A 14,333-nucleotide genomic window follows, 5' to 3' on the forward strand; every position below is an offset into this window, starting at 1 on the left:
ATAGCTCAGTAGTAGAGCACTTGCCTACCCTAGCTTTGCAAAAAAATATAAAAACTAAAACATAGATTATTATTAATATACTAATAACTACACAGATCTTTAGAAACCTTTCTGATGTACTTGATGTAATAGGTTTAATATGAATTTGATCAATTTTATTTTATATCTCATATTCGAGCTCTCATATATTCTTCTACTTGTACAGTTTTTCATATGGAGCTCTCCAAGCCATAAAAAACTTTACGAATGTGTGAAACAAAAATTTACACTTCTATTTCTCCAAATGGATAATCTGTCTCAAAACCATGGACCCAATAGCCTACCCTTTCCTTGCTGATCTGAAACGCCTTTATAACGTATGGGACTCCGGTTAGCATGAAGGCCGACTCTCCACCCCATATTCTTGTCCCTGGTCCATTCAAATGGCACCAGATCAGGGCAACACCATTGCAGCATGACTGCCTTCCGTGACATTGGTCTGGACAAATCCCTTCTCATTTTTCTTTCCAAAATTTCTGGACTGTTCTCTCTCCTAATAGTTTCAAAGTTAGATCATGACCAATCCTACTGCCCTGATCTGCAGGTTGATTTATCAATCATTTTTCAAGCCCCACTCAGTCCCCACCAAACTATGGAGAAACCAAAATGACAGATACCATAACACACAGGGCCCAACTTTTTAGCAAGGCCAGGGACCGGTGGTGTGCGAGGGGACAACTGGCTGTGGGACACACACAGCCCTTGTGCCCTTGGAGGTCGAGAGCAGAAGGGCATCAGGCTGACCTTGTCACCCTGTGCACCCCACAGAAAGCTGTCCCTGGGTTGGGACAAGAGTTCTAGCCGGCACTGAACTCAGCCATGGAAACACAGCAGAGAGGACGTTTACGGCTTAAAACACAGCCTTACAAATTAGTTCATGACTGTTTCGTATTAAAGTCTAGGTTTTTTTAAAGAGAGTATTTTGGGAACTGGTGTGTAGCTCATTGATAGTGTGTACCCCCAGCCTAATAAAATTAGAACTTAAATCTCATTTCAGGCTGGTTGTAATTTTTTTTTGAAAAGTTTTGTTCCTTCATGAGGATTTGCTCCGGTGTTTCATCTCTCCTCTGATTGCTATTTTCACTTTGGCTCTTTCCTTTTTATTTTGATGCATCCTCTAAATAAACTTAAAGTTGACTACAAGGCAGAAATCTTTTTCATGTGAGTGGGTGGGAGTCTGCTCTGACACACTGGTGTGTTTGAGTGAATTCACAAGTCTGTTTCCCTCCCTCAGGGATAACATTACCGGTCATTTGCCAGAAAAGCATCACAGATTCCCCCAGTGACAGTGCAAATCCCCTCAGGGTCACTGCCAACCTGAGTAAGGGCAGAACCTGGACCCTAAGTGGGGGTCCCGGCTTAAGTGAGAGGTTTAATCAGTGCCTCGACAGCTTAAATATGCTATGGAGGAAAAAAACCACCAACCCACGAATTTTGGGTTTCAAGTCCAGAACTATGCATTTTAAAAGTAGAAAACAGGGGCCGGGGATTTAGCTCAGGGGTTGCGCCGTCTGCTGTGCAAGTGCAAGGACCCGAGTTTGATCCCCAGCACCAAAAAAAAAAAAAAGTAGAAAACAAAATCTCACAATGGTCCCTGAATTCAGGCAACATCTAGTCTAACTGAATGAATAAGGACAAACCAGGGAAAAATTAATGCTCCCTAGTAGAATCCATGACAACAGACTGAATGTGGAGAAGAGGGTTGCTAACGAATACTGGAGGCAGGACCAGGAGCTGGATCCGAAAACAGACAGAGAAGAGGATGTGAAAATCTTCTGCAACCCAGAAGGAGACCAAGAGATAGGGGGAGGATGAGAAAAGAACTGAGATGTGTCAGGTGCATGGACCAGCTCCCCACGAGGAATATGAGCATTATGCACCGCCAACATGTACAGTACTGATAAATTTTTAAAAGCATAAATAGCAAGCTGCTTATTCTTGCTACCTGTTTTGTCCATTTTTACCATCCAAGAATTAAATGGCTTTCCTTCACAGGATTCCATGTTGGGTTTGCCCAAGTGTAATTTATGATTTCTGTGTTCCGTAAGACAGAGAGGAGAAAAGAGGTGATGTAGTTTACTGAAAACGCAGGACTTATTGTAAGGAATTGGGGTGAAGCCCTGGCTCCACAAGTTATTAAATGATTTATTTAAGCTTCCTGGGCTTCATTTTCCCATCTATAAAAGAAAAATATTTGTACAACAAGGCACATGAGCCTGTATGTACAAAGTAACTTGTAATAACTTACTAACATGTTAATGATTTTCATCCATCAACCTATCCTTCAAATCTCAATAACTACATTATTACATATTAGTTCAAGAGAATAAATTCAAATTTTAAGACACTGGGCTGTTTGGCAAAGGAGAAAAGAGTGATTAATTTTACTCAAATTAAATGGAAACAGCTGTGCACTAGTTTAAGTACAATCTTGCAGATAGGATACTGACACAAACTGTGTTCTGAAGTTTCTTGGCCAATATTCTTCGATGATTTGACGTCACACCTAACATCTGACTTTGCAAAGAATCAAAGTCTCTTTTAATTAATTTCCTCTTTTGTAAAGCCAACCGCATCTCCTGGAGGGGCAGAAGATGCATTTTCCTTGGAACTTTATTCAGCAATTTATTTAACTTATTTGGAAACTTTTAAGAGGTTTTAAGAAATGTTTTACTTTTATGACCTAAGCATGAAATGAGTATGGCTAGGTAATCCTTGTCATACCTTTTAAAATTTAAGTGCGCAGGTCCTATAGAATTCAAGCCTCTGTTTTAGACTATAAAACAGTCAAGTTTCAGCAATATTGTAAGCTCTTCTTCAGTTAAGGGTAATCAAAGCCTGAAAGATACTGTTTTGTTTGTTTTCAAAGAAATAGACGTCTGGAATAAACCAGATTATTGCTTGAGGTGCAGGTCTGAAAGGAAATGGGCCAGGTTTGAGCTAGGCCTGGTCAGCAGCTGATTAGTATGAGGGTGTGTGTGTGTGTGTGTGTGTGTGTGTGTGTGTGTGTGTGTGTGTGTGTGTGTGTGTGTGTGTGTGTGTTATCATCAGCATCTCTCCTAGGACTCTAGGGAGAGGACTGGGTAACAGAGTTTTTGGCCGTGTCTGGCACATGCTAAGTAGGACATATCATTATATGTCATTTTTAATCAAGCGAAAGGAATATGACTTTGAAACATCTGCTTCTTATGAAGCCTCTTAACCTGGGCTGAGCGTCTTGCAGCTTCAGTGTGACTGAATGTTAGAATTTCAGTGGCTCAGGCTTGGGTCCGACTCAGCACACAGACCCAGGTTGGCCCCAGCCCCACCCCTGCTGGGTGAGTGAAGGTTTGTATACAAACTCTCCTGGACTGTTTTAATCTGAGTGGGCCATCTGTTTCCTGCCGGGCCCATGAATTATACACTTTATCCTCTAGCAGTCCAGAGTTTTCCTCACCACGCTGTGCTTTATGCTGGCTTTGAGGAGTGTCTTCATTTCCCTTTACCAGCTTGACAGGCCAAAACAAAACCAAAAAAGGAAAAAGAGGAAAATGTTTTCTCTTTGTCCTGTTGTTTTGCACTTCTCTGACTACCAGTGAGGCTGGCCCTTTTTCATGTTTCTTCATGTATCGTGTCCTTTGGCCATTTCTCTAAGATCTTGGCATATTTTTTCTAAGTCTGAAGGAACACTTCATATGTACTGATTACCTGGACGAAAGGAATAAGCATTTGCCTGACTTAGCTTAAGCAAGAATGGAAATTTAAAGACACAGGGATGTCTCTTGAAGCCTAAACAGTGCAGAGCATTGGGAATGGACTGGAATCAGAGGCTGGGGTGTGGTACGGAGACTGGGGAGCCCTCCAAACCGTACTCCATTCTCCTCTGCACGGGAGCATCATTCTGCTCATTGCTACAAGGTGCTTTGTCTTTGCCTCAGCCGCCCAGAGTAGAAACTGCTCACTACCTACACTCCATGTACAACTCCACCGTTACAAAGGCCAGTCATGCTTTGGGAAAGCTAGACTCAAACCCAAACCCTTGGTCAGGTGACCAACGGAATGACGGTCATGCATATGATGGCCAACTCTGCTAAACCATGCAGATAAGAGAGCAAAGAAGTTCTCGGAAAAGCGAGGCAATGAACATGGACTACCAAATATTCTTAAGTTTCAAAACCAGGAACATTACTATGCTAAAGTATAACATTAACGGTTTTGATGGTCACTATTGTACCTATGAAAGACCTTTTTCTAATATCTAATAGTTTTAAGCAAATAGCCATAAATATTAAGATATTCTCTTCTAATGCAGCACCAAAAGTCATTCAGATAGTATGATTTCTCTTCAAAGGAGGTTCGACCTTATATTTTTACAGAATTGTAGGCACAACAAGTACTGTTAATTACAATGCTTAATCACTGGCACAAATTCAGACTCCACTAATTAAACAGGAGCACAATCTCACTAAACAGAAAAAACTAATTAAAAGAATCTGGCTGGACTCATTATAAAGTGAATTTCATAGACAAACAGGGCTGTATAAACTCACAGCAGAGGAGCCAAGCTTAAGCAACAAGTTATAAGCGTTGCGCCTGTCGCTTCCAGGCAAAGCCTCGCAAGGAACCTTCCAAACCCCAACCTTTTACAAAAAGATTCACAATCTCACAAAAACAAAAGGCCATCGAAGCCGCTCCCACTAGGCAGCTATGACACTGGAAACAGGCCCGAGCGTTTCCTGGGCGTCCAGGCCGATGGCGAGGGGCAGAGGAGGGGCGACGGCAGCGGGCGGATTCCAACTGATCGTCTGCACTCGTGGAGCTATGCTGCGCGCGTTTCCGACTCCATGGGCATCAAAGCCCGGAACCTCGGGGACCCAGGGGACGTCGGAGGTGAACGAACTTCGGGGACCGAGACCACTCAGCCCGCTCTCCGCCCAGGCGCGACCCACGCCCGCCTGCGGCGTCCCCAGAAGCCCTTTCTCGGCGGCCCGACTTCCGCAACCCCGCACTCGTTCTGGACCGCGAGTCGGACCCCCGGGTGGGCTGGACGCGGCGCCCTCCTCACCATTCCCGCTGCTGCTGCGCCAGGCCTCCGGGCCCCTCTGGGTACGTGAACTGGAGCCCTGATCCCGCGTGGCCTTCGCCTCTCTCCCCCATTAAGAGAAACTCCGCCAACTCCCTGTCTCTCACGGTGCTAAGTCGCTAAGTCGTTTTCCCCTACTGTCCTTGAAGCCAGGGGGCCCACGACCCTGGTGAGGCTGCGGCCGAGTGGGCTGAGGGCGGTGAGCCTGCAGCCGAGGCAGGGGCCTTCATGCTCTCTAGCAAACGCCTGCCATGGGGCATGCGCGCATCCACTGTGCGCTGATGGCACATCCACAGGGCGAATCCCAGCCTGCCTACTTTCTCTCCCCCTCCTCTCCCTTCATCTCTCCAATTTTTTTATCTCTTGACACTGCCAAGCAAACAACAGATCGTAATTTGTTTATATCAGTAATAATATATTCTTCCAATATTACATACATATGAATACAGTAGCCCCTTAGGGTAATGCTTAAGTGAAGACTTCCTAACGTTTCAGACCATTATGGAGTGTTCACATTCAAGGACGTAGAAGTATTTAAGTCAATGCAGTCATTTCATTATATAGTGATACTGAAGTAGTATGAAAAGCAACAGGGCCAGGCATGGTGGCACATGCCTCCAATCTCAGCATTCAGAAGGATGAGGCAGGAGGATTCCCTAAAGTTCAAGGCCAACCTCAGCTATGTACTGAGTTCAAGGCTATGAACTACATAGGGGGACCTTGTTCCAAAAAAACCAAAACCAAAGACAGGCCAAACAAAAACAAAAACAAAAACAAAAAGCAACAGGAAAGGAAAACATTTCTAATATCTCATGCTCATACATTTAAGACTGATAGCAATATCTAAGCCTAGCAAATTAAAATGAAAAAGCATGTGTGTAAGCCACAAAGATGTGATAAGTAAAGAATGTGGGAAAGAAATATGCAAAGTCATGCTAAGAAATCTGTTTCTGAATATACCCTGGACAATATATTTAGTCCTAGTTTTATATATTGAGATACAATTTCTTCTAAGACAACTTTTAGTATCTTAAGTATGTAGGATTTCCTTTTGTGGATCATATTTATAATAAACCAGTTTATAAAATGCCATTAAATTCATATACTAGACGTGCCTGACACTTCTGCCACTTTTACTATTGCTCATTTAGCTAATCACAATCCCTCTCCAGGAAGCTCTTCCCTAAAAGCACATCGTCACATCTTCTCTCGCTATACTTCTTTTCTATCAGGTGTCATTGCATAAGATTTAATTCTGCCTCAACTTCTAACTGAATGCTTTCCTTCTGTCTTCCTTAGCTCAGTGGACAAATGAGACTGCACCTTTTCCCATTAAGTTACAGCCCAGAGGGCAACATATAATGAACCTGCAAAGTGTCACATGTTCCTGTTCCAGCCCGAATTGAAAATGCTGAAATTCCAACATCTTCTTTTTACCTTTTTTAGGAAGAAATAAAGCTTTTGTGTAAATATCTATTGCTGAATAACCCTTATAAGCAAAGCTCACAATGGCTTGGGAATTCAGTGACCCCAAAACAAAACTACCTTGGTTCTGGCCACGAGGATGGTAGCAAATAGAGCTAAATGTCCCCTGATTTCCATGCTTCCTTCTTCTGTGTTGCAGTCACTTTAGCTGGATTTGGCCCCTGGTTAGATCTGCATCTCTCTGCCTACTTATAGCTAACGCAGCCAAGTGCCACATTCAATGAAATATTCAACCGAACCTGAGCTGAGGTGACATGTGACACCTCCAGGCCTGGCCCTCGGTACCTCATAAGACTTTTAAAAATGCAAAAAATGAAACCTCTGTCCTTCTGACTTTGGGAGTTGAGTATGAAGAGGACAACAGGAAAACACAGGGCAGCTCAGGTCCCCAGATGGCTGTGGGGAGCACAGCTGCTGCCTACCTGTCAACCTGGCCTTGGGACCATTTCCTAGGAGAGAAAAATCGTGTGCTAAGAACACAAAGTTTAATTATTGTTGCATCTTTTGTTTCCACAGCATAGCTTATTCTAAACAATAGACACACAGAAAGTTCATTTTAAAACAGGTTTGGAGAAGAAAAAGGAAAAAACATACATACTGACCAGGATTCTAATGCTGGGCCTGGAGAAAGGCAGGTGACATTGGATTCATGCTGATGCCCAGGAGAAAGAAACACCTCCGCTCTCACCCAGCAGCCACCGCTCCCCGTGCAGCTGGAACTCCCCACATGGCTCCGATTCTTGCTGGCTCCAGACAGCAGCCCGTCACCATCTCTGCTCAGCCTTTGCATTCTCATCTTTCTCTCATGCTGTCCTGGTGCAGGGGCTGCACAGCGTGGTGCAAGCCTGACCCCAGAAGACCGCTACAGTCTCCCCACATCTTTGCGTGCTTCCTCTTGTTTTTCCATTGTATTAATTCTCACCATCCCAGCTCCATGCACAGTGACCACGACCTTGTGACTTGACCTTCTAATGCAGTGACCTCATCCCACTGTACACTCACTGGATGGCTAGATCCACCCTCACTCATCACCTATCACCACATCTCTGTTACTCCTCCCAAAATCCTGGGTGGGAGTCTAAGACTGGAGGTTGGCAAATGATGGCAACTGCACCCACTCACTAATGTGCTCTCCACACTGCTCTCACTATGTCAGATTGAATAGTTGGGATGAAAGCCACAGGTAGCAGCAACTAAAGTGTTTACTGTCTGGACCTTGACAGGTAAAGTTTATCAACCCCGGTATAGATCAACATCCTTCCTCAATAATATCAGCCACTTCTTATACCTCATTCATTTAGCACAACTACAAGTACCTGAACTTAACAAAATAAACACAAAGATATACAGTGGACCTTCAAGTTATGCACAGCCTGATATATAAGCAACTTGGTTTACGAGCAGAATTTTAGTTTTAACTTACAATCAAAGTCTTGGGTTACAACCTGAATGCTGGCCACTTGTGCTTCTAGATGGTCTCAGAAACAGATTTAACCCTTAAAGAGTTCTGGAAGGATCATTACAACATCCTTTCCTGGGTGGGGAAATCCTGGGCCAATTTCTCTCTAAGGACACTGAGATCTGCCTGGAAAAAGGTGTGGCCTAAAATTATACAGGAGAGAGACTTTGAAGGCAGATGACAAATTTAAGTTACAACCAGTCCTCAGGAACGAATTGAGTTCGTAGGTCAAGGGTCCATTGTATGTGTGTGTGTGTGTGTGTGTGTGTGTGTGGTGTGCATGAATATATATATGTATGTATATAGTCATATACAGATGCATGTGTGTGTGTGTATATATATATATATATATGAGTGGACGGGGAGGCAAGCACGCTGATAAGACAGATACACAAAAAGCTCTAATACAAGGGAGTATACAGCTACCACTTGATGGTAAATAGAATAAACTATGTGCTGGCATAAGAGAAAAGGATTTTCGTTTGTTTTTGTTTTGTTTTGTTACCAGGGATTGAACCCAGGTCCTTGTGCTTGCAAAGCAGGCAGCGGAACCACTGAGCTAAATCCCCAGCCCAAGACGAAAGGATTTTCATTCAGGGTAACCAGGAAGGGCTTTTATTTATGGAAGAGAGATTATCAAAGCTAGATTTTTAACCAGAAATAGAATAGGTGTATGGCAAGCCAAGTAACCATGCATCAAACTTTCACACAGTATCTATTACAAAAGGAGAGAAATGGAATCAAAGCATTTGTAAATGGGGGAAGGAATGAAGGGTTGAAGGGAGAGGAGGGAATGGGAAAAAAGAACACATTTTTGGTGGTGGTGGTGGTGGTCCTAGGGATTGAATCCAGGGTCTCCACATTGAACTACGTCCCCAGCCCTTTTCTTATATTTTGAGACAGGGTCTCACTATGTTGCTAAGATTGGATTTGAACTCATGGACCTCCTGCTTCAGCCTCCCAGAGTGCTGGAAATACAGGTATGTGACACCTTTTAAAATGCCATCTTCAAGTATCCCATTTAGACTATTAGGGGCATTCATAAACCAAAAATAAAATATTTAACAAAGGTGAGAACCCACACAAACACATATACAGTCAGAAAAACAACAAAGATTTGTCAAAAAGAGTGGTATCCTCTTCCTTCCTCCGGCCAGGTTTGGAGCATTCATTAGTTACTATTATGCAGTCACTGTTAGCTCTCTCAGTGGCCTGCTCTCACTCTACGGTGTGTACTTCTTTTCCTACATTTAATACCTTTAATAAATATAAAACCTCACTACCTTTTGCATTTGTCTTGACCAATTCTTTGTTCAGGGCACCAGGAACCTGGAAACCATCCCTGGGAAGAGCACAACACTCTACGCTGGATAACAGTTCTGGAGAGCCAGACAGGAGGCCCCATGATGCGCCATGGGAAATAGTCTGGAGATCCCTTCGACTTCACCATGAGGCCACATCCTTCAGTTTGAACCTAAAGGAGTCATGGCCCCATGCAATACTGTATGGGTCCAGTATGAACTAGGAAATTTTGAAAACTAGGTACAAAACAGCAGTCTAAATTGATACTGTTCTTTGGTTAGATCTGTTTTGAAAAAGGATAAAGCCAGCTGCACTTGAACTATCCGAGGAAAAGGACCACCCCCTAAAAAAGAAAGCTACTCCTGTGAACCTCTAGAAAACCCGAGGCTCCTATTCAAAAAGCAAGACTCCAGGACTACTCCAAATGCAGGTTTTTCTCAGCCCATCCTTGAGCTGCAACATCCTAAGGTAGTTGGAGACCACGTAATCCCCAGGTAGGGCCTACAGCCCCTTTCAGCCAGAAGTAGCTATATGAAGACAAACAACCACACCCTCACCAACCTATAATGAATTATGGCGGGGGGGGGGCAGGGATTTAGCTCAATGGTGCCGCCATCTGCCTTGGAAGTGCAAGGTCCCGAGTTTGATCCCCAGTACCAAAAAAAAAAAAATAGTAGCTTCCACCTACCTGTAATCCCAGTACTCTGGGAAGGCGAGACAGGGGGATCACAAGTTCCTGCTCAGCCTGGGCAACTTTGTGACTTCTCCAGATCTTATTTCAAAATAAAGTATTTTTTTTAAAAAAGAGAATTATGGGGATTTATGTCTCTTGGGGAAATGAGGAAGCTTAGGCATGGCTAGATGGCGGGGCAAGTGGGTGTGATCTGTCAGAGAGATCTAGAACACATGTGCCTAAGCCCTGCACCTGAGAATGATTTCAATTCTCCTGGCATGAAATTAAGCAGGCTTTTGATAGGATAGCCTAGACTGGATGTCAGCCTGAGGATACAAAAGATGGCTACCATTAGCCTCATTGCTACTGTAAGCTTTCTCAGTGGCCCACTCTGCAGAGTACTTTTCCTATCCTTAATTAGCCTGCACTCACTCTGCAGGTCATACTTCTTTTCCTACCTTTAATAAGTGTAAAACCTGATAAAAATAAGCTAACTCATCTTTAGCCCCTCAAAATGTAATCTGAGCAATGCATTATCAAGTTTTACATACAGTTGAATATAGTAAGATAGCGCCTGTGTCTTCAGCAGTTCAAAACAGAAGAAAAAAAAGAGAAAAACAACCAAACTAAGCAATGTACTCAATCTAGTACAGTGGTTCCTTGGTTCACAAACACTTTTGTTTGCAAACAATTCGGTTCACAAACAAGCAGTTGGCAAAATTTTGTTTTTGTTTACGAACTGCCATCAGGTGACATACACGACCGTGGCCATCTTTGCTGCACGAACATGAATGTGGCCATCTTTTGCAGAAGTGGAATGAATTAAGTTCATGAACCAGTACACTACTGTGAATACCACAAGAACCTCAGGGAAAATTCATATTTGCAAGATGTTTCCCACCTAAAGTTTGCCACACCAAAGCTCGGTGAACTTGTGAATCCATCCATTTCTTGATCTGAGGGTCAGTGTTTTCCATCCCTCTTGTTTCTGCCTGCAGGATACAGAAATTTCAACTCTAGCCCCATAGCATGCTTCTCTTTCATGACTGCCTATTTCTTGCCCTTATATCTACTCAAAGAAATTCTTTTCAATGGACATTGCTTATAAGCACACATTTTATCCATCATTTCTCATCATTACTGTGAGTCCTAAATAGAAATATTATCCCCTAGGAATTGCAAAAGAAGAAAGAATCCAACCTTAGGCTGCAATGCTTTCTCTTACCTTTTGGTAAAATTTTGTAAAATCAATACCATTGAGGAGTTGATGAAATTGGAAACTCGCGGAGTAAAAGGATTCATAGCTGAGCAGAACTTTCTAATTCAGGATTGGTCTGCCATACTTCCACAATTTACTACTTAGAACATACACTATTTGTTTAAACACTAAAGTGTTGACTTTTTAAATTTCTCAAAACCTTTTCATGCATTACTTTTTCCCATTAAAAGGTAATCACAGAAAAATGGATGATGATATGAATGGAAAAAAAACCCGAGGTCTGGAAGCTGAAGCCCCAAGTACCGCCCATACACAGCTGCTCTTCTTAGGTCTCCCACACTTTTTAGAGGTGGGTGGGAATCTGGCCCTAGGCTCCCTGGCAGCCAGATGAGGAGGACACACCAGAGGCTGTCACTTCCCTGTCTGTACTATCAACACCGCATGGGCTCTAAAGAAACCCATCTGTCCTAAACCAAGCCTAGGCAGCAGTTTCTTCCCCGGGTCCCTCTGAGGGCACATTTAACTGACAACAGCATTTCCCAGAACTGCTAGGGCAACGGGAGAAACTGAGTGAAAACATCTGGGTGTGGGATCCCATGTCATGAAGTTTAATACACAGCTCAGAAAGCTGGTATTTGCTTAAAAACCAAGCAAAATAAATCCTGGCAAATTCAAGGGGATCACAAGACATTCTTCTAGAATGCGATTAATTTTCTCAGCTATTTGGGGTTTTTTTTCCCCAGTACTGGGAATTGAACTCAGGACCTTGCACTTGCCAGGCAGGCACTGTGCAGTTGAGCTACATCCCCAGCCCTCAGGTGTTTTATGTATGATGTACTGATTTATGCCTATCGTTGAGTCTAACGTGACTATTGATGGTTTAGGATCCTGATGCTAGACACTCTTGAATAAGCAACAATTCATAGACGAAAACACTGGTAATGACAGAATGTATTAGTGAATCCATTCCATTAAAACATGCCAAACTTATCAAATAAATTTCAATTTCTTTTGAAAGGGAAAATAGCTATTACACTCACTATGTAAAAGTGCCAATCTACTGACTGTCTAGCATCATAAGAGAAATTTTCAATCATTAAAACAACAATTTTGACACTGGCAACAACAGTGTTCAAAAGTATATTTACATCCTTTGGTAGAACAACAAAATGACAATTTTCAAGATAGAAAGGGCTTTTAAAACCAATCAGACACATCCCCTTGTTTTGAAAAGGGGACATTAAAAAAAACAGGCCCAAATAGACGGAATGACTTTGCTAAATTCACGGAGCTAAGTGGTGGCACAGCCAGGCTGGTGGCACTGAGATGTCTTAGTGCCAGCCTAACATCACTGAATTTCGCTGCCTGTTCACATACCTCGACTTAGGCACATTTCGCTTATATACCAGGTGTTAGGTCAACCAACATTTAGCCTCAGGTTTCCTACCTGAGTTTCACAGGTAACCCATGCAACAAATATGCACCTGCCAGCATACAAAACCATTTCCGGGGTTAGAGTGTGCTACAAAACAGCACAAATACCACTTAATTATAGTAAATAAGAAATAAAATCTTTTTTAAAAGGCACTGATACCTCAGTACTGGGAAGGTGCCAATGTTACTATTTAGTAGACAAACTGGTCAAGTATTACTCTGAGATCAAAGCATCAATGTTTTTTTCTGGTGCAAATTACAATCCCAACACGGCCACTTGCCCTCTTCCTGGGAGAGCGCTGAACCCTGAATGACAGAATACAAGGCAGCACTTTCCATCACAAGGGGTAGAGGAGCAGGGAAGTATTAAACAAGGTCTGCTCATTAAATCCAACAGATGAAAACAACACCAAGTTAACATCTTGTGATTTAAGATAACCATATGCTTTGTCTCTATGAGTTAAAAAAAGCACACTTGATTCTTAAGCCTCTGCAGAATACACTTGATTTTTGAACATTTTAAACATAGCTTCTGAGGACTCAACTGCTGTATTAGGAGAACAAACTCTAATCATCGGGGAGTTTTTCAATCTAAGTAGCAGAAATCCCAAGTTAGGAAATGTACAAGCAGGTAAGCTCGTGTGTAGCTGTGTAGCTATCGTTCACCAGGCACCATAATCACTCGAGGCAGCGTCACGGGACACAGAGGTGGCAGCAGGAGCCCCGATCCGATCGCCTGACAACAGCCCGGCCAGGTACTGAGGGCTGAGACATGGCCCAGGCAGGCGGGGCCACAGGGCACATGCCTGCTCTGCTCTCCCAGCTCCAGGCTGAACGTGTTCAAAACAGCTCAGCTACACAAAACACATTCACCCAACAAATGGTTTCTTCCCCACCCCAAAACACAATTACCCACCTACCACAGAAGGAGGAGACAGTTTTCAAGTTTTTCAAGGCTCTTGTAGGGCAGACTCATACTGTCAGAGAGCACCAATTACAACCAGGAATGCTTATTTGAGACACTACCTATGACACGTCCTTGCATGCTAGTATTTTGTAGCAGTCAGGTCACAAGCTGCCTTTTTTTCCCCCTAGCTGCTTTCAAAGGCTTCAAGGGTCTGAATATTTGTAGGAAAAAGTGCATAAGATAAATTATATTAAATAATACTCATTTGAGTCACAGGGCATTTTCTATCAAGTGGGATACCACACAACCACACGACCTCAGGATGAAAAATGTCCCTCCTGCAAGGAAGCTGATTTGCAGAAAACGGTTTAGTAGTCCTATTGAAACCTCCTAAGGGCAAAGGTACTGCTCTCGGTCTCTTCACAGTAAGATTTTAAAGCTCCACACGAGCAGGCAGCTACCAGGCTTGCTGCTGGCGACGTGCATGTTATCAGACGGGTGGAAAGGATCATGTCCACCTCCCAGGATGAGCAAGCTGCCCATAGCATGGACTGCCGACCTAAAATCCTGCAGGTCGGAAACCCTGGAGAGGTCCCAGATGATTAATGAACTATTGCCCTATTATTAGGGCCGAGGAGCCCCAGAGTTTTCTCCTTTTATGAGGCAGCCACCCTCCTGCCCGGCAGGCCGGCAGCGAGAGAGCACCCCACTCGCGTCAGACGGGCAAAGGGCTCAGCTGCGTCCCCGTGACAA

The 14,333-nt window shown here is 43.4% G+C and overlaps 1 protein-coding gene across 2 annotated transcripts in view; it reads right to left on the reverse strand.

The window, feature by feature from the left end:
• Mcub (mitochondrial calcium uniporter dominant negative subunit beta) overlaps positions 1 to 14,333 on the reverse strand; it is a 72,627-nt gene that overhangs the window by 57,060 nt on the left and 1,234 nt on the right. The window contains exon 1 of one of the 2 annotated variants that reach the window (XM_087198809.1): positions 5,084 to 6,148. The exons of the other annotated variant lie outside the window; for it this stretch is intronic. Within the exon in view, the coding sequence (XP_087054935.1) occupies positions 5,084 to 5,086 (3 nt within the window). The 5' untranslated portion in view covers positions 5,087 to 6,148. Of the gene's footprint in view, positions 1 to 5,083; positions 6,149 to 14,333 lie in introns of those variants that run through there. 2 annotated transcript variants of the gene reach the window in all.

This window comes from Heterocephalus glaber, unplaced genomic scaffold (assembly GCF_053883595.1).
Source record: "Heterocephalus glaber isolate CG9 unplaced genomic scaffold, H.glaber_assembly_v1.0 deba00001688, whole genome shotgun sequence".
Lineage (NCBI taxonomy): Eukaryota > Metazoa > Chordata > Mammalia > Rodentia > Bathyergidae > Heterocephalus > Heterocephalus glaber.